This window comes from Crocuta crocuta, unplaced genomic scaffold (genome assembly GCF_008692635.1).
Source record: "Crocuta crocuta isolate KB4526 unplaced genomic scaffold, BGI_CrCroc_1.0 scaffold93, whole genome shotgun sequence".
In the NCBI taxonomy this organism is placed as follows: domain Eukaryota; kingdom Metazoa; phylum Chordata; class Mammalia; order Carnivora; family Hyaenidae; genus Crocuta; species Crocuta crocuta.
This window is the reverse complement of record NW_027529641.1, coordinates 5,115,671-5,142,104: the sequence shown is the minus strand read 5'-3', so window position 1 is coordinate 5,142,104 and position 26,434 is coordinate 5,115,671. Positions and strand designations below refer to the sequence as shown.

At 51.0% G+C, this 26,434-nt stretch overlaps 1 protein-coding gene across 1 annotated transcript in view; it reads right to left on the bottom strand.

Moving 5' to 3' along the window:
- Positions 1-679: 679 nt before the first annotated feature.
- The window catches only part of SYNM (synemin), a 36,522-nt gene continuing 10,767 nt past the window's right edge, over positions 680-26,434 (bottom strand). The window contains 4 exon segments of the mRNA XM_077762415.1: positions 680-3,669; positions 4,556-6,996; positions 9,712-9,782; positions 19,294-19,416. Coding sequence (XP_077618541.1) covers positions 3,331-3,669; positions 4,556-6,996; positions 9,712-9,782; positions 19,294-19,416 — 2,974 coding nt within the window. The 3' untranslated portion in view covers positions 680-3,330.

The following is a 26,434-nucleotide window of genomic DNA, read 5'->3' as shown; positions in this document are numbered from 1 at the left end:
AGAATTCTGAGGTTACTTCTTCCTTTCTATATTTCTTGGAGTAGATCTTGCAATCACAGAAACTAAAATATATTTTTAAAAACCCAGTCCCTACCCCAGGAAAGAATGAATTTAGGCATGCCCCACCCAAGTGTCTCCCATCTATTAAATGTGTTAACTTCAACCAGAGAGGAAGACTATAGATATTCGTGGGGTGGAAGGGGGGTTTGGTAAAAAGTTACACACAGGTAGGGGATCCTAATAACTATTCCTTTGTCTCATTCTACTGCAAGTTTTTCAAGCACCTAAGAAACAGCCGTGATTAAGAAACAGCCGTGATTAACTAACCGCTCCAATTTGCACTTCAAGTAACCAACCATTTTGGGGTGCGTAGGGCTGTCTCGGTTTTAGCACTGAAAGTCGCATGTCCTGGGGGACCCCTCTGTCCCAGGCTAAACAGGGTGGCTGGTCACCCTCCTGACACAGCCTTCCAGCCTGTGATGACCACATTCTTACCACAAACTGTCCAGTCTATTTGAATACGAGCCAGCTGCTTTTTACTCTGTCTGCTCTGCTTTGTAGTTCTGTGTTAACAGTATCAAATCAACAGTATGTGATTTGGATAAGGAGCCAGAACTTTTCATACATATTCTCCACAGTGATTCTGGGCCACCATTAAAAAAAAAAAAAAAAACATGTATGTAAAACACATAGCTGCTTTAATTAGAGCTTAAATAGAAACCACAAATGGAAAACAGTCATTCTCTTTAGGAACAATGTGGAGGGTTGAGTTTTTTTTTTCTTAGACTTTTATTTTTATACATTCTTGTGACAATTTCCCTTCTAGGGAACAGGAGCTTAGAAAGATGAGCTTTGTAAATGATTCTGTTCTAAATATACATTTGAAACAAACAGTATCGAAACAACCAGCCGGAAGGTGACAAACATTCCATTAATACTGTTTTGTCTACGCAACAGCGAACATTGGTTCTGTCCTGACCCACAAAGGTGATTTCTATGGTCTCCCGAGCGACTGGTTTTAAAGGACACAGAGCTCTGAGGTGACCTTCACAGTGTGGAGGGCATCCTTGCTCCCGGGTGATCCACAAACTGACTAGCCAAAGACAGCTCAGGAGTCCATATTGGTAAGTGCTCGTGGCCGGATGCTTCTTGAAGATATGTGTTCTAACGTGGAAATATAAATTAAGACCTAAGATATTTTCCAGAGAGGGGTGGGTCGTGATATTACTAATCTGTCCACATTAGCACTCATTTACAAGATCACAAGGCAGGGGCGGGACACTAAAGCGAGCCAGCTCAGACTCACATAACAGACCCCCCGTCCTCAGTCTGTCTTGCCATCAAAACAGTAGGCTGTCACCTTGACCAATGAAGTCACCTCTACAAATACCATTACCAATTACAGCTCACATAAAATCAGCCCATCTTTGACTCTCTTCGAAATGGGAAGGCTTTGTTTGCAAAGCCATCACCTCTGTACCAGTCGGTGACAACCACTAGCTCATTTGGAAGATAACAAAGGTTTAACCTTGCAATTCGACTTTTTCTGTACCCTGATTCACAGTGTTTATAAAACAGATCATCCTGAAAGCTCTGCTGCATTTCTCCTCCACTTATTAAGAAAATGCACTCCCCCTAAACTACCTGCTGTAGCCATTTCTGGGAGCTGAGGATCACTGTGTGACATCCCCCCTCACCACCCCAAGGGAAGACCTTCATGCCACATCCGCCACCCCCATCATCATCCTGTAACGCCACCAGAGGTTGGCGTTACCTTCAACCATTATTCCTCAGCGCGCTATTGGAAGTTCTAGGATTCTGTTACTTGAAGTGCATTTTAAACAACGCTATGTGCAAGCAACTAGTCTGGATTAAAATAATACCGTGCTGCCGGAGAGGTAATTTCTGTGTGACGCTATACCTTTAAAGATGGAAGCCTTAAAAGCAATGCCCTTCTATAAAATAAAACAAACCCAGTAAAGGATACTCACTCTTTCTAGTATCTTAAACTTGACGGTGTGTACCTGCAGGTCAGCGTCCCATGGCCCATGAGGGGAGGGCCTTTGCCTTCCTCTGGGGTCCCTCCTGGGTGCCAGGCAGCAGGAGAGACACCAGTCCCTGCCCCTAGACACCTTACCCTATGTAACATTAGTACTCTCTTCCCTGGGCAAAAAAAAAAAAACAAAAAAACCCAACTGTAATGATTTCTGTTGAAACTGCAAAAACTGCCTCAAAGTTGGTTGTCATTTTGCATCGCTCAGACCTCGGCCCCTTTCGCGGTGCGTGGAAAGGGCTTCTCTGTGAGGCCCAGTCCGGCCGGTGCTTCCAATGTCGCCGCACAGGACCATCGGGCAAGGCCGGGGCACTGGCATTCTCTTCACTGTCTTCAGGGTCCACCTCCCGCCAGTAAAATTAAACGCGTAGACAGTGCTAAGGGCTAAAGTGCAGAGAAGCTTAACACTGACTGGGGGCGGCTCCCGCAGAACTTAGTTGTAACAAACCAGAATATTTGTGGCTACTTAACAAGCTAGTGCAGTGAGAAAGAAACAAGAAAGAAACACATAACCTGTTCCCCCACACTCCGGCCTAAACTTGCACAAATATAGCAAGTGTGCTGACTTGGACTGTCAAACAGGCTGAAGCTGTCCTCTCCATAAATAAAAATACTATATATTTTTTAAAGTGCTGCACATAGAAAGCAATCCATTCAAGTCTTAAAGTGAATTTAACTTTTTCCTAAAGATAGAATCATTTAGGGTCTTTTTTTTTTAATTTTTGTTTTTTATGGGAGCAATCTGCTACTTTCGTAGGCTTTCTTTTTGAGAAGACTTGGAAAAGTGACAAATGTGTACATTTTTCCTTTTAAATGTTAGTTGATTATTTCATATTAGCACATGCAAATAAAATTTAGTCTTAAATATATTACTTTAATCTTATATAGGCATCTTACTATACGGTTACCATTTAGGCATCTTCCCTACAGAGAGTTGATTATAGTGTTGATTATAGATGCGAGGCATTTCCGTGACCAGGAGCAAAATTGATCGAAATTGTCTTGAGCAGTGGAGAGAAAACTCCAGAAAAAAAATATATTTTTGTCAAAGTTCCAACTCAAAAGTAAAACTCCAATGCCTTCCAAGGCGTGAATCAATCTGACACCTTTACAGGTTATAAAGCAAGTTGACATCGCCTGGAAGGCTCTTTGGAGAAAGTACAAAAGGGAGGAGGTCTTCATAAAGACTGAGCCTCCCTCCTTCAAAGAAGTCAAGGCCTTTGTGTGCTACCATGTCGCCCAAATAAGACACCACTGAAAACAAAAATATTTGCTTATCAAAACCAGTGGCCCTCATTCTCCTCCTCCTGCGTGTCTAGATAGAGGAGGGCAACTTTCTTTTCATCCGAGATCACCGACCTCTGGTCTACCATCCTCTGTAGCTGCACCGTCTTGTCAAACTCGGCCTGCGCCTTGCCCTTTTCCCCGGGAACCTGGTGTCCGTCCCCAGAAGAGCCCTGAAAGCTCACGCTGGCCACCCAGGCATTCCCGCTGCCCCCGTCTCTCCAGGCACCGTGGTCAGGGGCACCACCTGCCGCTGCTTCCGTCCCTGCGGGGAAGACGACGGTGGTCTCTCGCGTCCAGCGGGGATTGGCCTCCACGTTACTCAGGTCCACCTGGAAGGTAAACGGAGTGTCTTTGGGGCCCCGTGCAACGTGCCCCAGCAGCGCACTGCTGTCTGCTAACTCGCCCAGCTCAGGGGAGCCCGCCAGGCCGGCAGGGGCGAGCATTTCGGAAACGGGTCCGTGAAAGAAGGCCTGTTCCGAGGCTCTGCTTTCTGTAGGAAATATGCCTGAAGGGTCTGCCCATGCCCGATGTCTCCTCTGCCCCTGGCGTGTCTCCCGCACTGGCCTCCTGAGGCAACCGGGAACTGGCACTTTGGAAGGTGCCCTTTCCAGTCACCAGGATCTTCCTACCCACGGCGTAGCTACGAGCAGCCTGCCTCACATCCGCCGAGCCCTCCCCACGGGCACGCTTTCTGAGGCGCTGAATTCCCCGGGCAGTGCTCTGATGCCACCAAGCCCCGACTGTGACCCGACTGACGGATCTGCCGTCCCCCGGCCACCCTTCAGTGCACGTGGAAGTCTCCCTGACACCCAACACCCTTCTGTCTGAAAGCGGGGCTGTGAACTGGATTTGCTCCCCAAACCCCTCTCCAGGGCCCACCTGAAGGTGCCGTACAGAAGGCTGGGTACCCACAGGCTCTTCTGTCTGGAAATATGCATCAGCCTTCCCTGCCCCAGAAATGGGGTCCTGGAAAGTAATTTCCCTCTCAGCATAACATGGTTTGGAGCCAAACACACTGCGCCTCCCTCCCCCTGCGTCCCTATCCCTCCCCCACAGCTCTGCTGTGCTCCTGATCTCCTGAAAGGCAGGGACAAACCCTTGGAGGAAGGCTTCCCTGGACACATGACTTCAATCAGGACCCAGGGTGAAGTGTCCCACAGACCCAGTGGCTCCTGACGCGCTCACGGCTGGACTTACGTCACCGTCCCCACTTACCTCCACCACTTGTGCAGTGGGTCCTTCTCGTGAGACTTGCTCAGTCCTCCAAATCCCAGTGGGCTCTACTTGAACACGCCTGACAGACCGGCTCACATCCTCTACCACGTGTGACCGGGCGAAGCCCCTCGGGCTGGTGACTTCCACCGTGGCTGACACCGGACCCGGGGAAGTAACCCGCTCCGTGCTCGGAGAGGCCCGGCTGGCATCGCCCTCCTCTCCCCCAGGGCGGTACAGTTCCTGGGTGGCCCAGCGCTTGAAGCGAAAGCCGGCAGCCGGGGCGTCCTCTGCGGTCTCCCTGTCTGGGCTGCCGGGCGCAGGGCCCTGCTGCCCAGCCAGGCTGTCTCGCACCACCGACTCCACGGTTTTCTCGATTTCACTGGCTTCATCTTTGCTCAGCTCCTCCAGGTCTAACTGATCGGCATCCACGGTTCTCGAGAGGTTGACTTCGGCAACCAAGGTCACGGACCTACCCCCAGAGGTGTGGACTTTCTTTACATCGACTGAAATGTTCTCCGGCCCGCCCTGGCCCTCCCTGGTGAGGGCAGACAGCTCTTCCTTCATGCGCTCCGGAAGGCTGTCTTCCAGCTGCCCGATGACCTCCACCAGCTGGTGTCTGGGCTCCTTGAAGGCCCCCTTAATGGACGTGTGGAACTCATGTGGTATCTTAATCTCCTTCTCAATGACTGTGGGTTCGGCATGAAATTCTCCACTTCTAGCTTGTTCTTTCCAGTGAGTAGAACCCACGTCCTCCTCCACAGAAGGTTCTGAAACGTCCAGCGGCTTCACCACCTTCTCTCCCAGCCCATCATCCGCCTTTACTCTTCTCCGAGTCCCTGGCACGATTTCATCTTGCCAAGAGTACCTGATGGTGGACTCTTCCTCGATGTGGATCTGCCCATAAACTGAGCCCTCCTCTCTGTCCTGTCCCCCAGGGTGCTCATCTGGCGTTGACACAAAATAGCTCTGCTCTCCCTCCGAGTCGCCTGCCTCCATTACTTCTTCAACACGAGTTACGTTCCCCTGGGGTCGCTTGGTCTTTTCATGCTGATTACCTGAGAACGTGATGTCTGTTTCTCCATAACCCTCTTCCTCCTCAACCAGCCCTTTGGAGCCCGGAGACACATCATCAACCTCCTCCACCTCGAAGGGGGTAGAAAACTCATCTGCCTTCTCACCGGCGACATAGCTCACGGGCTCCTCAATGATCTCCACGTTGACCACCCTTGCCCTCCCCTCCCTCCCTTTCAGACCCAGGTTGATTATGTCTCCTATCATCCGCTCGGTCGATTTGCCTTTCAGGTCCACCTCCTTCACATCCTTGCTCAGAAGGTAGTCCAGGCCAGCCTCCTCTGAAATATCCACCTCTTCCGTCAATTTCGACTCCACGACTATCTCGGTCTTTGTTTTCCCTTCTCCGGGAAGCTCCTTCCTGTCCATGTAAGTGACCTTCGTGTCCGGAAAAGAATTAGCAGACGCCTCTGTATTGGGAGACTGGGTAAATTGCTTCAGGATACTGGAGACGATGTTTTCGGCTATGGTTTCGGTCGTGGAGTCACCCTTCGGGGCGCTGGTGGTGGTGTCGCCGGCGCCCAGCCTGAACCCGGCCTGCCTCCTTTCCACGCCTCTGCCTGCATCCTCACAAGCGTCCCCCTGGAGGGGAGGCTGCAAACCTTTCGGGACCTCCCCTAGTGTGCTATCCTGGGAGACTTCTAGACTGATCGGCACCTCTCTTTCTTGGACACTCTTCTTTTCCGACTCCTTCCCTCTCTCCTTTTCCCTCATTTGCTGGCTTTCTCTCTTCCTTGCTTCTTTATCTAACTTTGTCAGCTCTTCCCACCTTAGATTCCTCTCCTCTGAAGCCTTCTCTTTGGAATCAAACATCGTCTCTTCCCGCTTTGTTTGGACGGTGCCTGGCCTGTTCCTCTCCTGCTCTCTCACGGCATCAGCCTCCGTCTTCCGTTCCACAAGGACGGTTCTCTCACTTGACCACGTGCTTCTAGAAGCATTTTCCCGAGAGGACTTTGGGGCAACGGCGGGCTCTTTGGCTACATTAGCGGAGGCGGCCTTTGTACCTGCGGTTCTCGGTCCTTCGGGGAATGTTTTCACTGGAGCCTCAGTCTCCCTTAAAATACCGGGCGTTGGAGAGAAAGTTCTGACCCTGGCTTGGCCGCTGGCAGTTTTCTCGTGAGAGTCAGCAGTCCTACGGTCAGTTTTCTCCCACCGGGTAGTGGTTAGGGAAGAATATCCCGAGCCTAGGAAGCCAGTGCCCGCAGCACCCGCGCCGGTGGGCCGAGCTCCAGGCTGTGCCGACAAGTCAGAGCGCCACGCCAGGCCGTGGCCGGAGCTCGCCGGAGGGGCCTTCCGCCTGGACAGCAGATTTCGTTCATTCTCCCTCCGCAACACCGTGCTGCCGTACTGATAGGATCTGCTTCTGAAGTCTGTGGAAAATGACAGTCATCATCACCTCCTCTCATCTTAAAAGCATCACTACAGGTCAAATCCCATCCCATCCTCATAAACACATACGATTACGGCAGAAAGGGCCCTTACAAATGAGCTATTTTCCACCCCTAAATCATTGATTCCGGTAGTTTAAAAAAATCCCGTTACAATAAAACGCAGGGCCACGTGCACCGCAGCACAGCACTCTCCTCCCGTTGCGGACCTTCAAATAATCATCCACCTGCACAAACATCAGCAAACGGGGGCTCACACCGCCCGGCACGTGCATTAGAGAGGTCGGGGCTGCTGGTCTCTGTGGATGAAATTCCACAGCGCCGTGACCGTTGGAAAGCCTTCACTGCTGCTTTGCTGACATCCTATGTTTATTTTACTTACTTCCGTGGAGAAGAGAGCTTCATAACTACAGAGTATGAGATCGCTCCACATGCACTGGCATTATCCCTCCCCCATTTAACATGCTCTCATTTGTCACTGGTTTCTGTGTTGGGCCAACAAGTATTGACAAAGTTAACTTTTTCTTAAAACTCCCTGGCTTCTTCTATTTTTTACTTCCATTTTTACTTATTTATTTTTTTTACTAGCTGCTCATTTGAAAGGGAGCCAGAGCAGGAAGCCGACCAGTCACCAACACTACGGTCTGTTTTAATGTCCTTCCTGCCTTGCTCCGGATCGTCCACAGAGGGTGCTACCCTCGGGGACACCAAACCTCCAGGTGGTGGTTAGAACGCGGTCAGGAGCACCGACCACCTGGAGAGCGCCCCCTTGTGCCCGCCACACCCCATCCGGCTGAGCCCAGCGAAGCCTACTCTCCTCGATCTCCCCCTCATCACAGCAACCAAGGCCAGGGGCCTCTTTGGGACAGACCCTAGGGAACACGAGAGAGACCAGGCCAGGACACTTTCTCCAAGATTCTTCCTTCTGGGTCAAAATACTGATCCTAAACAGAGAAGCCCCAGAAGATGAATCCCCGGGAAATTACACAAACCGTCTGGTGTTTAATTAAGGTTCCCCAAGAAATACAGAAGGTAACAGACTGGTTTCAGGCTATCACCTGAGTGTGGGCAAGTGGCCAGCACTATTCTATACACTACTACAAAAGAAACACAAGCATATTCATAAACATTGATAAATTCATGATCTAAGAACACAGCCATACATTTATTCAGTGAACAGTTAATGGGTATGTGAACTATCTGGAAACTCAAAGCCTATTAAAAGAGTTCACAACTGGTCCTCTTTATTCTAATGCTACCTGCTTTTAGCAGAATCTAGAATCGCTAAAATAAGTTTAGTTTACAAATACTGTCCCTGTACCCTGTAAAGCACCTGACGAAGCAATCAGTGAATGAAACAAGTTAACAGAGGCCCGCAGTAACCCTCTTGCAGAGTTCTTCCTAGGCTCCAAGATCACAGCTAAATAAAAACCAGCAAGCGCTGGCCCTAAACTGCTGGTTTTCCTCAGAGCCTGGCCCCAGCCCTTTGCCCCTCTCTCCCTTCTAAGTGATGTGACGGACTTTCAGACTTAAATATCCTCACGTCCAAAATCTACGTGACTAAGAAAACCTTGAAATCCGGTGAATGACATCTTTGCCTTTTTCAACCTTACACTCAAAATCAGAAAGCACACTTGCTGGATATTGTCTAAGACCCGATTCCTACCAGTCACAGACACCTGTAACTAAAATTATTGTTCTGAACCAGTGACCGTTCAGATCTGTGAAGTGCCTGCTGTTTTTGAAAAATAAAGATGGAAACTGTTTTGGTTTTTTTTTTAAATCTGCCATCTATCCAGACTGGCTGTTAACTAAATATTCTCCTGACGGAGGTACCAAATATATGCACTCCCAATTTGCCATGATTTTGAATACAGTAATACTCATGCAGACCGAACTCTGCTGAGTAAGATATATACTAAACACAGTGTTAGTAATTTAATCTGCCTTGCTTAGCCGAAAGCCCTTGAAGATTCCATAGGGCTTTAAAGCTTTCCTTTTCTTCTTTTGTTATCCTACAGGTTTCTTAGGGTCTTTCTAGTGAACACTAACCTGTTCATTGGTTCTGCAGCTACAGGAAATATGAACTTCATTCTGTGACTTTTGGCCTCAATCAAGACAGACCTCAGGGCACCCACCAGGGACACCTGCTACCCATGTCAACCTGAGCTGCCCAGGCCAACGCAGCTCAGTTATACAAATGGTGTAACCCCTCCCAGCTCTCCCTCCATGCGGTAGCGAGTTCCAGAATGTTGACAGTCTGTTGCACAAATAGCTCCCTACACTTGTGTTAAAACTGTAAGTCTTTGGTCCGCAAAGGGTGTTTCCTCCAAAGGGTATGATAAACAAGTCCACGTCCACCATCTCCTCGCCTTTCCCCCTTCCCGCCTCTTCATCAGCCCCCCTTCTCCCTCCCTGCACTGGGTAGGAAGCGCCCCCACAGTACTGGCTAGATGAATACATGAGCTTACTACACACTCTTCCACGCATTCACATTCACACTGTTATTTAAACCATAGCCTATCAAATAAAACCTATCTGGTACTTAAGAGAGGGATGAACGACACTTATCTGAACAAAATCATACCTAACCCCAAAGTCTTTCTGACAAATGATGCCTTACTATGTACCCGCGGACTGAACCTGTTCATACAGAAAACATCTTAAAATTAAATATTTAGCTTTGCTCATATTTACCTTGTGGCACGTTTTCAATGCGCTCAGTCAAGATCAGTATCTCCGGGTTACTTTCTCCTTCCAGTAAGGCTCTGTAAAAAATAATTTTTAAAAAAATCCATCAGGAAATAAAAGAGTGAGGAGTGCTGCTGTGAGCCACAGTACATGGTATCTGGTCTATGACCACATTGTCACAGTGTCCCGTGTTTTAGGACTCATGTCTGAAGATACTGCACCACAGGGATGCAAGCCCACCTCAGCGGGTCTGCCTGGACAGAGCAATGAACATGAGGGGCAAGGGCTACAGACGTTCTAGAAAGCCCTTCCAAGCCCAGGACAAGGAAGAAGAAGAAGAAAAAGAACTGTGGGCCCAGGAGGGGAGGTCAGGGGTCTGGCTTGTCTGGGAAGTGGGGACGGGCCCATGCATGGCGAGTCTCCCCAGGGCCAAAGGGCCCCAGAAGAACTATAACTCCCACAGGGGTCTTTCTGGAGTCACACGTGGGGCGCTGACTAGGTGCAGAGTGAGGACAGACACTGGTTTGTAAATCAAGCAGCCAGACTGCATCTGTGGTTTTCACATGGGGTTTCCTGGAAAGGAAAGGGAAAAGAGAGATGGCTGCGGTCCCCTTCTCCATCGTGTCATCCAGAGAGGCCTCCTGTTCTCTCCTTTTTATAAAAAAATTTTTTTCAATGTTTTGTTTATTTCTGAGAGAGAGACAGCATGAACAGGGAAGGGTCAGAGAGAGACGGAGACACAGAATCTGAAGCAGGGTTCAGGCCCTGAGCTGTCAGCACAGAGCCCGACGTGGGGTTCGAACCCACAAACCGTGAGATCATGACCTGAGCCAAAGTCGGACGCTCAACTGACTGAGCCCCCCAGGCGCCCCTGTTCTCTCCTTTAATGAAACAGCAAAAGGCACCTGACCAGGTGATGCCTTTGGCCACAGCCTGGCCAACTGCAGAGTGAGTCTCCAGTAAGTCGTCATTGACGTGTACAACTCCGAGCCCCGAGGGGAGAATGGGCTGTGGGGCCCGAAACACCCGGCGTGCTGGGACAGGTTAGCACCGGGACGCCCGTCACCCGGAGACCCCGAGGCCGCTGGCTGCTGCGGCCACAACAGTTGCTTGGTTGCTAGGGCGATGTGTGAAGTCACTAACGTCAGTTCCAAGAAACACACTGTATATGGCAAAGGGCAACCAGAAGCCGGGCCCACTTGGAAACCCTGGTATTACCGCTGAGAGCTGGGCACGAAACCAGAGAAGACACGCCAGATCCGAGCGGGGACTCGGTGCTTCGGGCAAACCAGTGCCAAGTCCTGTTTCCACCGATTCAAATGTGGTGATCCCCGTGAGTGCGGGAACCCGCGGGCAGGGGGAGGGCGGCCAAGGAGGAGCCCTCCACCCGCCGAGGGAAAAAGCAAAGACGGGGACAAATGGGATTCTGCTCCAGGTGTACACGGCGGGGGAGGGGTCTGCCACGGAAGCCAGGGCTGAGGTACACGCGTGTAGATGCAGGCAGATGAGGGGCCCGGTCCAGAGCCCCAGCCCGTCCCCTCGGGCCGGAAGCCAGGAAACAGGACACCAGCCCGTTAATCCCACATCCTCATGACCAAGCGCTTTAGGTTCCAGGAACAGAAATAGCTTCCATCACTGAGAAAATTCCAAGGCCTGTATATAATAAGAGGAAGGTTCAGGGTAAGAGCCAGACCCTCAGGGACCCTCGACCATGTGGCTGTCACGGCCAAGGGGTAGGGCTTGGGGACCCACTCAGCTCTTCTCGGGCACCACAGGGCCTCTGGCTGGAGCTGCCCCGGTCAGGACAGAATGCTCAGGAGGAGTCCGGGTCAGCAGTGAATGCAGTGACAAGGCCGGGCAGGGGGACCCGGATAAAGATCCCCTGGGCGGTAAAAATATGCTCCCCCATCTCTCAAAGAGAATGCTTTCATTCCTCTCTCGGGAAATCCAAACCATCACCCAACTCCAACTGAGTTCCGGACCCTGAGTGGGAGGCTATGGTCACCTAGGAGTGGGCAGCAGCCACCCGAAGGGTCTGCGTGGTCACGTGCTGGTCACCGGCCCTGGCCACGTCTGGGCACCAAGCGTGGCTCTAATGCTCGTGAAGCCCTCCTACAACCTCCCCCCCGCCGCCCCGACCCCATACACACACACAGAGCCGACAAGAAGCATCTGGCTCAGAGGTAAGAGCATGGAATGCAGGGAGAGGGTCTTGTCTGAAGGCACCAGGCTCACCAGTGGGAGGGTCGATGGAGCCCAGGCAGCCCGGGGACCCGTCCGTCCCTGCGGGCCGCTGACACCTTCCTGCCAGGCTAACACGTCGGTATTTCATACACATTCTCAAAAGCACAAGTCCTGCAGACAGACGCTCCAGAACGTATCAACGAAAGGAAATTCAATGCCTTTCTTGACTTCCATCAAAACGCCCCTACAGGGCCCTGCCGCAGCGTGTGAAGCTCCTCCCCAGGAAGAACTCGGTCCTCCCCTCGATGGCTGGCTCCTGGAAGGCAAGACGAGCCGGAGCATCCAGCCCAGAGTCTTACAGGCACAGTCGAGGGACTGGTCACTGAATTCACGCCCTAATTAACAGACGCCTCTCCTGACACACACGGCGCCCTGCCCTGGCCCAGCACAGCGCCGCACAGGACTCACAGGACAGAGGCACAGACCGAATCTGCCGAGGAGACGCCAGAAATGTCCTCAAAAGCTCTAAAAGGAAAACTTTTTAAGGAAGAGACTCCTACAACTTTAAGAAAAGGGTAGAGCGTTCTCTGGTTATTTCGAGAGCACTGGAGGAAAACGGCCGCCAAGCCGTGGTGACTGTGAGAAATGCCAACCCCCTGAATCACGAGCTATTAGTGCACATTTTATACGGCCCCGCAGGCCGGCAGCCTGTGAGAGCAGGAAAATAAGCAAACATGTGCGGGAAAACCAAGTCCCTGGCCTCATTAAGGAGTCCGAGAGAAATCCATAGAGTGTAAGTGAGCTATAATGTGGCCTCTGGCCAGGCTCCAGGCCCTAATAGACCCCACTGGTCAACAGAGCCGGGCCCACAGCAGGGGCTCTCTGGCCGGATAGATTATCCTAATGGAATTACAGAGCATGTCCGCTGTGATTCCTCACTGGGGGCACAAGGCGTGCCTCTGTCTACAGTAAGTGCAGACAAGGGTGACAGAAGAGGGCCACTTGGAAGATGCTTCCAGAAGTGATGCCAGTAGAGCCTACTGGGTTGGTTCACAAAGTGCTTCCTGGCTAAGTGCAAGGGCGGGAGTGAGGGGAGGAAAGGGGGACACAGCCGGGAGAAGGAGCCTTAGAACAGCCTCCCCGGCCTTTAAGCTCCAGAGACGGTGGGGGGCTGCCTGCCACCCTGACTGGACTAGGCGCTAAGTGCAGGAGGGGCAGGGACAGAGGACACGCATCACCGTGCGCACTGGAAGGGCTCTGCCCACGCTACAGGTGTTCCGTGGGAGATAAGGCTAGGGCCATGCTGCTTCCGGGCATTCCCTCTGTGCTCAGCACCAAATCACGTATCAAAGGCCCATCCATCCATTCTAGAGACTGGAAAAACAAACAAACAAAAAAATCAAATCATCAACAGAGAGACCAAGATTACTAATAAAACAGAGAAAGGAAGGAAGCACAGGGAGTGGTTGATGGAGAAACTTCCAGAGTCAGGCTGCCTGGATTCAAATCCTGGGCCTGCCACTTCCTCATTCAGTGACCTTGGTTGGGCAAGCTACCCAATCCCTCTGTGACTCACTTTCCCCATTTCTGAGACAGGGCCGGCATGTGGCAGCGGTGACCTGGAAAGTTCTCACAACAGCGGCGATCACAGAACAGGTGCTCGGTAAATGTTCATGCCCATCATCACCTTCTTCTACTGGCCTGAGAAGAGAGCTAGTTTTCGGTTAAGTGAAGCATAAGTTCCCCGCCCAAGAGGGGAAGAGATTCTGGGTAACCCACGATCCTGGTTAACAAAGGGTAACCTGTGTCTGCAGTGAGGTGGGGAAGGCTAGCACTCAGACATCCGGGTTACTCCTCTGTCTCCTCTCCTTGAAGCTACAAGACATCACGGATTTCAAAGATCTCCCCTAATAACTGGCTAAGTCTCAGTGTTGACACATGGTTATACATTTTCAAAAGAGTAGGATTTAATTTAGAAAATCTAACTGTATTCCTCCAAGAGCCTGAGAAATTCCAAAGAACTGTTTGTCCTTTGAACTGGAGCACATAAAGGGATAGGTAATCCCCCCCAAAAATAATACAGCAACCAGAAATATCATTACGATGAGGAAATTGCCAAGGGCAGGAATGATCTGTATTGCTTTATTAGCGGTCCAAATCCAGAGACTGAATATTTATTTCCCCCAGTTGAGACACGCAGTCTCTGCTGCCATTAGAAAGAGGAAACAGGAAGCCGGCACGTCCCCGCCGCACAGGCATACAAAGAGCATGTTTTGACTTTGACGTTGTTTCCAACCTAACCTTTTAAAAAGGACTTTGCCTGACAGATTGTGGGCAGCAAATCTTTGCATTACATGTTCATATCTGGCCAGACAAGCCTCCCTTCAGTATTTTCCTTTTTAAAAAATTGTCTGGCCCCGCTTTCCATTTCTCCAAGCGACATTTAGAACCACTGTTACATATTTCACCCCCAAAACCTAAAAAACAAAGTGGCATTTTAAATTTGAGGCAGAGGGGCACCTGGGTGGCTCAGTCGGTTAAGTGTCTGATTTCGGCTCAGGTCATGATCTCACTGTTCATGAGTTCGAGCCCCGCATCAGACTCTGTGCTGACAGCTCTGTCTGTCTGTCTCTCAGAAATAAATAAAACATTTTAAAAAATTTAAATTTGAGGAAGAATGCATCACCTGACCCCCCAGATGAGAAAGCCAGGATGGGCCTCTCACGCACACGATTTTCATAGCCCGCGGTTTTGTGGTTTCTGGACTCTGTTTATTCCTGGGTGTTTTTGCATTTCTTTTTGGTTTCACCTCTAAATATTTCTTTTTTATTCTATTTTCTAATCACTTATTCCTGATGACTGGGTTCTGTTCTCTTTTTGTGTGTGGGTGGGGGCAGCTGTGGAGAGGAGACTGTTTTCCAGCTGCATCTCTGTGAGCCATCTGCAGCTTTGGGGCCAGGTCTTCATGTCGGCAGTGGGAGGGGTCTGGGACACCATGGGCTCTGGGCAGCACCACTGTCCCCTGGTTTTCATGAAGTGTGAACAAGCAGCTGCTTCACGGAGGGGGCTAGCGGCCGTGGTCTTGTCTGCAAGAGCATGCAATGAGCGGTGCCCTTCCCCCACACTCCTACCCGTCCCCCACCCTACCCCCCCAGCACCCCGGCCAGGTTCCAGTGCCTTGGTCAGCCTACACCGAGGCTCCCTTGGCCACCCATGTCAGGTCCTCCCTACCTGAATCGCTGGTGACTGTAGGGACATCCTGAGGTCTCCCCGCACCCACACCCCCCACAACCTCAACACCCAGTCCTCCTGCCCTCCAGGGGCCATCAGCTGCCTCCCTGCCCCCTGCTTGCTGCAGAGTCGGCCTCAGCGGCCTCCACTTGAGGCCCCTCCATCTGCCTCCTTTCCGGGCCTCTGTTCTCTCACTTCGCATTCTCCTTCCTCCACCTGTTATCCAAGCGGCCTCATCCACCTGGATGGAGCTCCTTCTGGAGTCCTGCGTGCCAGTCACTTCCTGCTGCTGATGTTCCCACCCCTTCCAGGCCAACTCAAATCTCTCATCTCCTGAAAATCTCTCCTGCAAACCTCTGTCCCTTCTCTGAACCATCTTTCTCTGACCCTGTTAGCTGGCAGTAAACTGTCTCTAGTATTTTCTTGGAACATGTGCTCTTTTATCACCTTGTTTGGCTTTTCACCTAAGGGGACTGGTCTCTCCCCATACGCCATGCTCCACTTCCCGCCTCCCCCTCTCCTCACACGTCCAATCGAATCTCCACCATCCTTCAAGATCCACATCAGTCTCACCTCCCTCAGAACTCCCTTCGGATCTCCAGATGTCTTGCAGTTGTGTGTTGTAGGGCGTTTCTTGTTTCCTACGGTGCAGGAGGCGACTTATATCCCCACAGCCTTAGCCACCACATGTGGCCCTCGAGGCCAAGCTACGCTGTGTGTTTGCACACCCTTCTGCGCAGGCACGGCACCCCGCCCGCCGGCGTCTCTGGAACAGCCGGGGGGCAGACCTCACTCACAAAACGTGGCCTCACAGGTGTGGCTCTAGCCCCTCCATCACACACACAGCCCCCAAAACCAAGCTGCCACGCTAGCTCAGTCCTCGCCCAGGTTGGCCCTTCTGCCCAGAACCTTTCCCACATGATCTTTCTGGAAGCCCGTGCTGCATGCCTCATCCATGATGCCCCCACAGCACCCGGCACACAGGAAGCCTGCCCTTCACTTGCCTCATCTCCGGGCTCCTATGAGACAGGCTTAGTGCTCTCGGGATGTCCCCGGGCGGCTCGGCAAGCAGTGGTGTGCACACCAGTCACCGGGGATCTCGTTATGAGGCCAACTTGGACCAGGAGGTCTGGATGGGCCTGAGGTTCTGCATTTCCCACAGGCTTGAGGCGATGCCAACACTGGCGGTCTGCACCCATGCTTCTCTGCCCCGGCTACAACCGATGGTCTCCTGGGAGCTGCAAAACCACCAGGCCTGGGCCCATCCTGGGTTAAGCGAAACGGAATTTCCAGCATGGGGCCCGGGGACCAAAGCTTTATCGGGTCTCCAGATGACCCCCAGGTACAGACGGGGCTGAGAACCACCCCTGGTCCCGTCCGGGAGTCTCCCCTCCAGCCACTCCCCTGCCAGCGTAATAAACACACTCAGGGAAAAGCCTCGTGATCATGGGTCTGGCAGACAAGCACCTCGAGCCCCAGACGACTTCACTGGCGACAGGTAGATGTGAGCACGGGCCCCGTGCTAGCCCGCCTTCTCCCGTGTTCGCCCCGGTAAACTCTATGTCTACATTTAATTATAAATTATACTATTTTGTTAGTGGTGTTTCTTCTTTGTGGTGAAGAGCCAGATAAGTGGTTTCGGAAGCGTTGGGGACACCTGAGCGCCAGACTAAGCAGAGCGGACAAATTCCAGCTGTACTGGGAAGTGCTGCCAACTTTAAGGAGTGACAGCCCCTTCTTTTTCCATATGAGATGCTTAGCCAGGATGATGGCCACCGCCTCTGCTCACTGCACAGAAAGCCTGGGGCAAACGTACCTGATCTCAGGAGAGGGAAGCAATACCCGCCACGCTGTCAGCCAGCCCCGGCCCCTCTGGACAGGGCTGGTGAGACGTCACCCTGCAGGGGGCCCTGGGCTCCGGTCCCCAGGAGGCCGATGGTCTCTGCTGCACTCAGTGGAGCAGGGTGCGGAAGGAAGGTCAAGTTCCTCAAAGACAGTGCGTCAAGACTTACAAAGATCAAATGGGCGCTTGTGAAAGGGTCCGAAGCACAAAAGGCCGCTAATGTAAATATGAATTTTCCTTCCTGGCCTAGAGTGGGCAGCAGGACAAAATCCTGGAAGAGTCACATATGACAAGGGCTTCTCTGTAGGACACCCAGCAGTGACAATAATGCTAGACTTTTGGCTCATACAGAAAAAGGATTATATTCAACTGCCTGTATGTCTTTGAGATCTGTGGGCGTCTCCCAGGCCAAATCCTGAGCCCTGGGGGATAGGGAGGCCTGCAAGCTGTTCTAACCACTGGGGTATCTGCAACCGGGCAGGGACAGGCCCAGGCACATCATTTTTCCCATGCAAACTTGGATGTCAGAGAGACACATGGTGAAATCAATCACCTGCTTTCCAGAAAGTACTGTTGCCTTCTAAATTCCTAGGAGGTAGCCAAGTCAATCCTTAATTGGGTTAGAGAAATGCCAGCAATAGACAGAAGCAGTACACTGGGCCCTTGCTGACCGTCACGCTGCTAGGTCAACCCACATCTGCTCTAGGTCAAGAGCGAATTCAGGGTGCCTCCCCCCATCTCAATCCGTGTGACTCACAGGAAGGAGACCCCTTCTTCCAAGCTCCAGAGCACTTCGTCCCCCTGACCAGGGACTGGCACATGGCCCAACAGAGCTCCCACAGGCTTCCCACCCTCCATTCAGCTGCTGGGCCCTAGGCGGGCCTTACCCCCTAGTGGCTGCCTTGGGCCCAGGCCAGGGGCTGCCTGATAGCCTGCTCCCTCTCCACTGATGGTACCAAGGGCCCTGATGGGAGGCTGGCTGAGGCAAGTCCTTGAGTCCTTCCAGACAGTTCAGACCGTGAGGGTGGCCCAAGGCTGCCAGCTACGAATGCATATCAAAGCTACCCAGGCCACTTTGATATTCTGAGAGCAAAGTTATGATCAGAAGACTGTGCAGACAGCCCACAGGGAGGTGCTGAAGCAGGCCTGGCTCTGCCTCTAACCAAGGGAGTGGACCCTGGTCCCCTCCTTTTCCTCGCCAGGTTTACTCCCCCAATCTGCTAGCAGTGATGCTGTTAGAAGATGGCATTTACGACCATGTCTCCTACTCACTTGCCGAGGCAGATATTCCTGAGCTCGTTTACACCCATGATAGATTTATGCTCCGACATATCCTGGAAATGAAAGGGGGAGCATCATGCCTGCTCTACATGGTTTGGTGGGTAAGGCACCGATCTCTCACCAGCCTGGACCCCTGCCTTCCAGGCCCCTCTCCCACACCTGGGAAAGGGGTGAGGGGTATCTACCCACCAGAGAGGGCGAATGCGGAGCAGTGAATGCCGCAGAGGGCTTGCTCAATAATGGTGGTTGCTGCTATGGGGGTCTGGGGTCTCTCAAAGTGCTTCCACTGTAAGTGTCTGAGATCAGGACCCCTCTGTACCAGTCCTCACTGAACACGAGAGCTGCAGCAAATATGGGGCACCACCCCAACCAAAGACCGCTGACCTCGGGGGCCGGAAGGGAAAGGAAGGTCAAGGGCAGCATCGTTCTGCTGGCCCACAGGCGGTTCCAGGGACCCCGGGCTACGTTCTCCATCCCACCCAGCATCCAACCCCTTTGACGACTTTGAGACCTTTTCATCTGGGTCGCTCACCCCCAATTCAAGTCAAGATCTTGATAAACAAAGCCAGCTGCCCAGCGTACCATTGCTATCTGCTGGCAGACATGCAGGTCCTCAAGACCAAAGCCGTGGGGGGTGGAGTCAGAGTCCTGAGATTTGAACAGTGCAACAGGCACGTGGACTTGGGAGTTTCCAGGTCTGAGTCCCAACCCCTCACATTCTAGCTCCCTGACTTCCCTGAGTGAAGTTTGTCGCCCTGTGAATGCAGGAGCTGATTCCTAGGATGCAAGGAGCTGACACAAGCCAGGACGCGAAGACACCAGGCGAGGGTGTGAATTCTGCTATTCCCATAACGGGGTGGGGGGAGGCCCGGGGGACGGCATCTGCCCCGTGATCTAAGTGAGTTCCTGCTCTTCCTCTCTCTTTGGCCCTGGACTCGGGCTGGCCACGCCAGGGTTTGCCCTCTGATTATCACAGAGCCTCAGGGACTCCAGAGATTACGGGTGATTCCCAGCTTCTCCAAGGCAGCCTCTCCACACAGCAACCTTACCGATACGTTGCCACCTCCAGACTGAGGCCGGTCTTCACCTGCACGAGGTCCTGATAGTCCCGCAGCCGGTCGGCCATGGCCAAGGTGAGCTCCGCCTTCTCATCCTCCAGGCAGGCAATCACTCTCTAAGGAGAACAGAGGGCTTTCAGATCACAGGACTAGAGCTTTGCTTGGTCAACGTGAAGGTACCAACAGTTCAAGACCCCCACACACACACCCCTACCCCCCACACACAACCACCTCTAGGCTTATTAAAGATGCAGTCATTGTCAGGGTGTTTTCAATACAGTATTTCTTTCACATGAAAGGTTTTTTTGTATTGCAAACGGATGATTTTGACAGGACACTGGCTCCTCTGTTCCTATTCTCTAATAATAATGAATGCTTAGAAGTTTATTAAAGAATCTCTGCTTAGGAAACTGAGCCCATCAAACCAGTCTACAAAGATGCTATTGAAAGTAAGCCCAGACCAGAGAGCAGGTGGTTTGCAATATCGAAAACAGAAATCACTCCTGTTTGAAACAGAGTTTTCTCCGTACTCATGATTTCCCCAACAATAAGCAGGTACACTGACAGAGCTCTGTGTTTCACCTAAAAAAGCGACTTTACAATCCTCTGGGGAGAAAAGCGACACTGATGAGACAAATATCTTCTGGGCATACATGTCAATTCAGGCCAGGATATCAGTCTTCTCACTGTACTTGAAGGACGGGGCAGTGAGCACTCCCTCCGCGCGTGCTCACATCATCCTCACAGCCCTTAGCCGGTTCCACTCACACCAGCTAATTACATGTGACCTTCTCTCCTGCTGGGATGCACTGACGGGCGTGGCCTGCCATCTTGGGCATCCTCTTCCTTTAGAAAAATGCCCGCCCCCTCTAAGTGGCAGAGTAACTGGACTGGAATTGATCAAGATAATAGTACCTCCTCAAGATGTGCTATTTTTTTTTAATTTTTAAAATGTTTATTTTTGAAAGAGAGACAGAGTGCAAGCAGGTGAGGGGAGGGGAGAGACAGGAGACACAGAATCCAAAGCAGGCTCCAGGCTCTGAGCTGTCAGCACAGAGCCCAATGCGGGGTCTGAACTCACGAACCATGAGATCATGACCTGAGCTGAAGTCAGATCCTTAACTGACTGAGCCCCCCAGTTGCCCCAAGATGTGCTATTTCAAATCGACAATACCTTTTAGTTAATGAACGCAACGGCTCCATCAGTGCTATTTTATAGCTTTGCTGTTACTCTGCATTATAGTTTTTGCATAACATTTTATAGTTGCTCTGGGGAATAATTAACTGAGCACATATTTAAACACTGAAATGAGTCCATGTACTTTAATTTATGGCTTGTAATGGAACACAGCATTATGTCTGAATACAGTTCACTAAACTGACTACGTTTTTAGGTATTCATCTTTGTAGAATTCAAAACCAGTAAACCGAGCAGGAGAGGGATCTATTTCCATTCCCCATGTAATCCCTTCAGCAAAGGCACCTAACGATATGCTAAAGGCCCACAGTTAATATGTAAATAAAACCAAAGAATGAACTAAGATCTCACACTGGATCTACCATTTTAAACAATGCACAACCTGTGGGGAAAATAATTCTGCCTCCTTGGAGAGTTCTAGCTCAGCTAGATTCTCCTGGAATATAAAAGGTGCTCAAAACCAAAAAAAAAAAAAAAAAAAAAAAACCTGAAACTATTTAGCTTTTAAAGCAAAGGAGTAAATTTCAGAACCTCTATCGAGTATCCCATCTGTTAATCTCCTCGAAAGCTGGCATGTAAGTCGATAAAGACCTTCTCCAAAGCAGACCATTGGCCAGTCTGGATTTAAGTGACAAGGTGGCCAGAATTTGGCCAGGACATTCCTCCATTTATAGTTAAGTCTGGTGTTAAAATCCTCTGCTCCCCCATGCTAGAGGGAGTAGAATCCCAGGTATAAGGTTAGAGTATAAAACATGCTACAACCAAAGCCATTACTCCTTTCTACTACAGGAAATTCAACCTAAATCTCAAAACTTAAGAATCTGTAGTAATGTATTCTTTACAGAGAACTTCAATTATTGTGAACTCGCTTAGAAAAATATATACATATATACACATATATGTGTGNAACCATAAATCTCCTGAGCAGGTCAGGACCTCCCAGCCAGGCCAGAGCGATATGCCCGAAGATTCTCTCTCTCCCCAAAAGTCACTCTAGAACAGTTCTGCATCCCCACAAAATACAAGGAAGAAAATCAAACCGTGTTTAAGTTAAAAAATACAGTTCCAACCGCATTTCCATGTGATTCAACCCTTTCTAAACCGTCCAAGGAAAATTACTTGACTTTTGGAAGCAGGAACTTATTATTGGCTCCTAATGGTCTCCACAGAAATTGTAACCAATCCCACTGGTTGAAGAAAGCTTCACACCTGGCTTCTACGACCTGGCTTCTACCTTGCCAGGAGTTTTCAAACTGTGGGCCAGGCCTCATGCCCTGGAGCAGGAAACACAGCATGTGGATTCTAACTAGCCAAGCAAAAGCAGATCGGCCATTATAAAAAGCAGATCCACGTTATAAAAGCTGGGGAGGGAGGTCACCGTTTTTCATTACTATTTCAGGAACCTGTGGACGGCATCAGACTGCGAAATGTAGGTCTGCATCAGGGAAGGCATGCTGACAGTGTCCTGAGAAATCACTTTCTCTTAACCACACTGAAGCCGCTCTTTGCTGAGCAAGACACACAGACAAAACAGGAAGAGCTTGCAAATGTCAGTCACTCAGGATCCCGAGTGTTAGAGCTGGAGGGGATTTAAATGCCATGATAACCTCGTTTAGATACAAGAAACTGAATGTATTAATAATTACAAGCATTAATTGAAGGCTAAGTTTCTATGGCTCTAGTCCAGACAATACCCTCAACTCCAGGCTCGTAATTTTGTGCTACAAGTGGGTATGTAAGAGGCATCTCAAAGGGAACTCCCATCTCCCACCCAAATCTGCCAAATCTCCTGCTGTGACCCCTCCAGCAAAGAGCGCTCCTCTTTTTCAGTAATTCAGGCCACGAGCACTGGCGTCAACTGGGATTTCTCCCCGTCTCTTCCGCGGCCATCCAGTCCATCCGCAAACCCTGTCACCTTTAACTTTGGAGTAGAGCTTTCTCTGGGCACCACACCCCCCCCCCCCCCCCCCCCCCCCCCCCCCCCCCCCCCGCAACCTCCCTGCTGCCTCTGGTCCAAGCACCCTGCCTGGATTATTACTACAGTCTCCTAAAAAGCTCTCCCTGCTCCCACTCTTGTCCCACATAGTCTACGTTCTGTACAGAAGCCAGAGCAATTCCACTCAAGCACAGTCAGGCCACCACTCCCCGCTGCTCACAGCCATTTGGTGGCTTCCCGTGCAGCTCAGGGCAAAAGCCCATGTCCTGAACACCGGGATCTGTTTCCACCTAAAGACCTTTAAAATCAAGGGACTTTCTGTTTTGTTCACTGCTCTATCCCTGGTCCTTAAGAACCAAGCTTGCTTGGCACACTATGGGCTTGACAGCCCACGGATAAACGAATGAACTGGATTTTATGATCCCTTTTTCACAAATGGGGAAACTGAGACACAATCAGTGAGTGGCAGAGGCAGGCATCAGGCCTGGGCAGGGCGGCTGACCCATCCCCATTCCGATCAAAAGCAAGCTCTCGTTCAGTTACATTTTGGGACTTGCAAGCCTTTTATAGTTAGCCTCAAAGGCGAAGAGCTCAGCTGCACAAACACACAATCTCAGTGTTTACAGGGTAAGACTGGCATGAACCACAAATATCTTAACCTTCTGTCCAAAGCTCCTTCCTGCAAACCGGGAGACATAGTGTATTATTCAGGCTTTAAGTGATCTAACGCACGTATAAAATGCCAGAGACTCGGGTGTCTAGTTCAGCAAACTTCTCTCTGGCAAATCTGAGGGGAAAGGCCCAACAAAGAGACGGCCTAACATGCAGGCCTCAGGGGAAAAACCACTTGTCCCAGAAAGACAGTCCTAGCTAGCGTCTCATCTCTTGGGCTGCAGAGGAGGCCCCGAGCCAGGAGGACTCTCTGGGCACCGGGTGGGGGGTGCCTGCCTCCAGGAGGGGGAGGGGAGGGGCCCCACGAAACCACATGGAACCCGAAAACTAAAGGAAACACATTTGACATGAAAACTATCCTGACCACAGCCAGCTGGGAGGGTCCGAAAGGATTTTTAGGAGTTTTAGATTAATTGGGGACCACTGGGCTGGCCCTGAGGAAGAACAACATTATTCTATGAATGCAAAGAGAATATGGGGTAAAGGTTTATCTTTGATGGGAACAGAGATGTGGCTCAGGGGTTAGTTTGCTCAGATCCTGGCACCTGAGTAGAACGCTGGCTTAGCCACTTACAAACTAGGTGACTTATGTGCTTCGGTCATCATCTGTGGAATGGGGCTAATTTTAGTATCCACCTCATAAGATCAGGGTGAGGACTAAGAGTGAATTTGTGTGAAGGGCCTGGTCCCTGTGGCACCTGACGCACAAGAAGTGCTTGATAAAGGCTAACTCCTGGTGATGAAACATGTACTACATTATACTAGTTAAATCAGGTTTTACGGTATTTTCAGGCTACCCAGAGGGAGCGTCTAAAGAATTTGAAGATATCAAGGGCTCGGGTTTAAATCACTGATACACACTCTTTAACAAAATGCCTAGTATCTTTACACTTTTAAAAAAAAATACTCCAAAAATTTTTTTAAAAAAGGGGAGGGGCGCCTGGGTGGCTCAGTCAGTTACGGGTCTGACTTTGGCTCAGGTCATGATCTCACAGTTTGTGAGTCTGAACCCTGCGTCGGGCTCTGTGCTGACCACTCACAGCCTGGAGCCTGCTTCAGATTCTGTGTCTCCTTCTCTCTCTCTGCCCCTCCTCCACTCACACTCTGTCTCTCTCTGTCTCTTAAAGATGAATGAATGTTGAAAAACATTTTTTCACTACAATAAATAAATAAATAAAATAATACTCTGATGATTGGTGTTGAATCTTTGGAACACAGTTTGACATGCGGCTGCTTTGAGCTAACTGGGGAAAGATTCGGGATACGGTAAGGGAATGAATGGAAGAGAAAACAATCCAAGCCCCATTACCATTCCTTGCTCTCTTTTAGGGCAAAGAAGCAAATTCCAATGAGAGAGGGACCACCCAGACAGCTGAGGGCGGGGTCCTGGTCCCCCATCAGGTGTGACCCCAGGGAAGGCGCATCTTCGCTGGGCCCTGGTCTCTGCCTCGAAGAGCAGAACAGTGCTTCCGGCCGTACATCCCAAGTCCCCATCTCTGCGCAGTCGGAAGAGCTTTCATCTGCTCCCATCTGGGGCTGCACAAAGATTTCTTTATGGGGAAAAGGGTCCTGGTGTTATAAAAGAACCCCGTAACCAGAGCTTCGATGGACAACACGGGCCAAGTGAGCTGTGAGCTGGACTACAGTGAATGGTGAGGGTTTGGCCCCCGTGATACGCCTGCAAGAAGCAGTTTCCAAATGTCCGGCGCAGCCCCAGCCCTGAAGGTGGGAGCAGGAATTCCCTACAAGGGGGTGAGTGGACCGTACGTTTGGCCCGCGCTGTTCTGGGTAAAAGCTCCGTGAAAGCCCGCACTAAGCCACTCTTAACACGCAACACAGCGAACGGGGCCCGCGGAATCAGCATCTCTGGCCGTCATCGCTGGACCGGGAAGCACTCTAGGGTCTAGAGAAAGCTCTGGAAATCAGCACACATTCCAGCCAACCCCTATCTCTGCTCCACCTACAACCTCAGGAGAATGCTTCTGAAAATTATGAGGAAGAAAATTAAGACCCACGTTCCAAAAGATTATATTCCAAGCAACTTTAGGGGTGCCTGGGTGGCTCAGTTAGTTAAGCGGCCGACTTTGGCTCAGGGCATGAGTTCAAGGTTTGGGAGTTCGAGCCCCGCCTCAGGCTCTCTGCTGTCAACATGGAGCCTACTTTGGATCCTCTGTCTCCCTCTCCAAATAGCTCTCTCCCTCTCAAAAATAAACATTTTTAAAATATTATGAATTCCAAATAACTTAGTATTGTATTGTTTTACAGGATTTCCCGTCTAGGCTCCAGCTCTGTGTCTCTTTGAATACTGAAACCCCACCGCAGTGCTGAGGACCTAGGAGCAGCCAATAGACGTTTGCTGACCGTCTGTCGACACGTGTCACACCACCATGGTCCTCTATGCTGCAACCTTCATGTTTCATTTACTTCTAACTTACCAAAAAAAAAGGCACAAAATCACTTTGCCCCAGATCTTCAACCCCACACTACAAACTATCCCCTTAAAATAGTGGATGTTATTGTACACTGTCCTCCGGAGAACAAGGGAATGATACGATTTGGGAATATTTTCAATTGTGGCGCAGCCGAGGCAAGACCAGGGCCAACCCCAGCACCGGACTGCGTGTACAATCATCAGCCACAGGTGTCACTGGGTCGGTGTCAGAGGTCTGGGCTTTGCCTCTCCGAAATAGTAACTGTTGATATCACCCTGCGCTTGTAATAACACCCTGCCCCAGGGCCCAGCACGTTTCCACAACCCTTCCACTACCCGGGGGTCTGACGGTCCGCTGGTGCTGTGGGAAAATACGCCTCGGATCTAAGCTCCTTTCCGCGTGGAGGCTCCTGCCTCTCCCAAGAACAAACAAGGCGAGGCGCCCAGAGGGCCAAACCAGCTGCCTCCTCCGGGGCAATCACTCTGGCAAAATAGAAACCGGTTTAGGAAACAACCTTAAGTTCCCCCCAGGGGTGCCCCAAGGCTATGGGGCTGTCATTTTGAAGTGCCCTGGAAGGACTTGACTGTGCCTAGAATCCCCCCGCCCCCCACCACGCTGAGACCTATCTGAGAAGGAATGAGCTGTTGCCTCTGAAGCCACTTGCGGAAGTCAGAGGGGCTTCTTGGCTGACTTTTATGTGAATCAGGTGCAAAAGTACAGGAAATTGAAAGAGAACCCGGAGGTGATGGGGTCTCTGGTCCCGATGCACCCTCTGATGTCAAGATCGAAAGAAACTGACAATCTAACTAGATGGCAGAGACGGCTCCGCCACAGGGCACTCGCCGGCGGACCCACCCACCGCGCTCCTGTCCTGCGGCTGGTGAGACGCCGGGA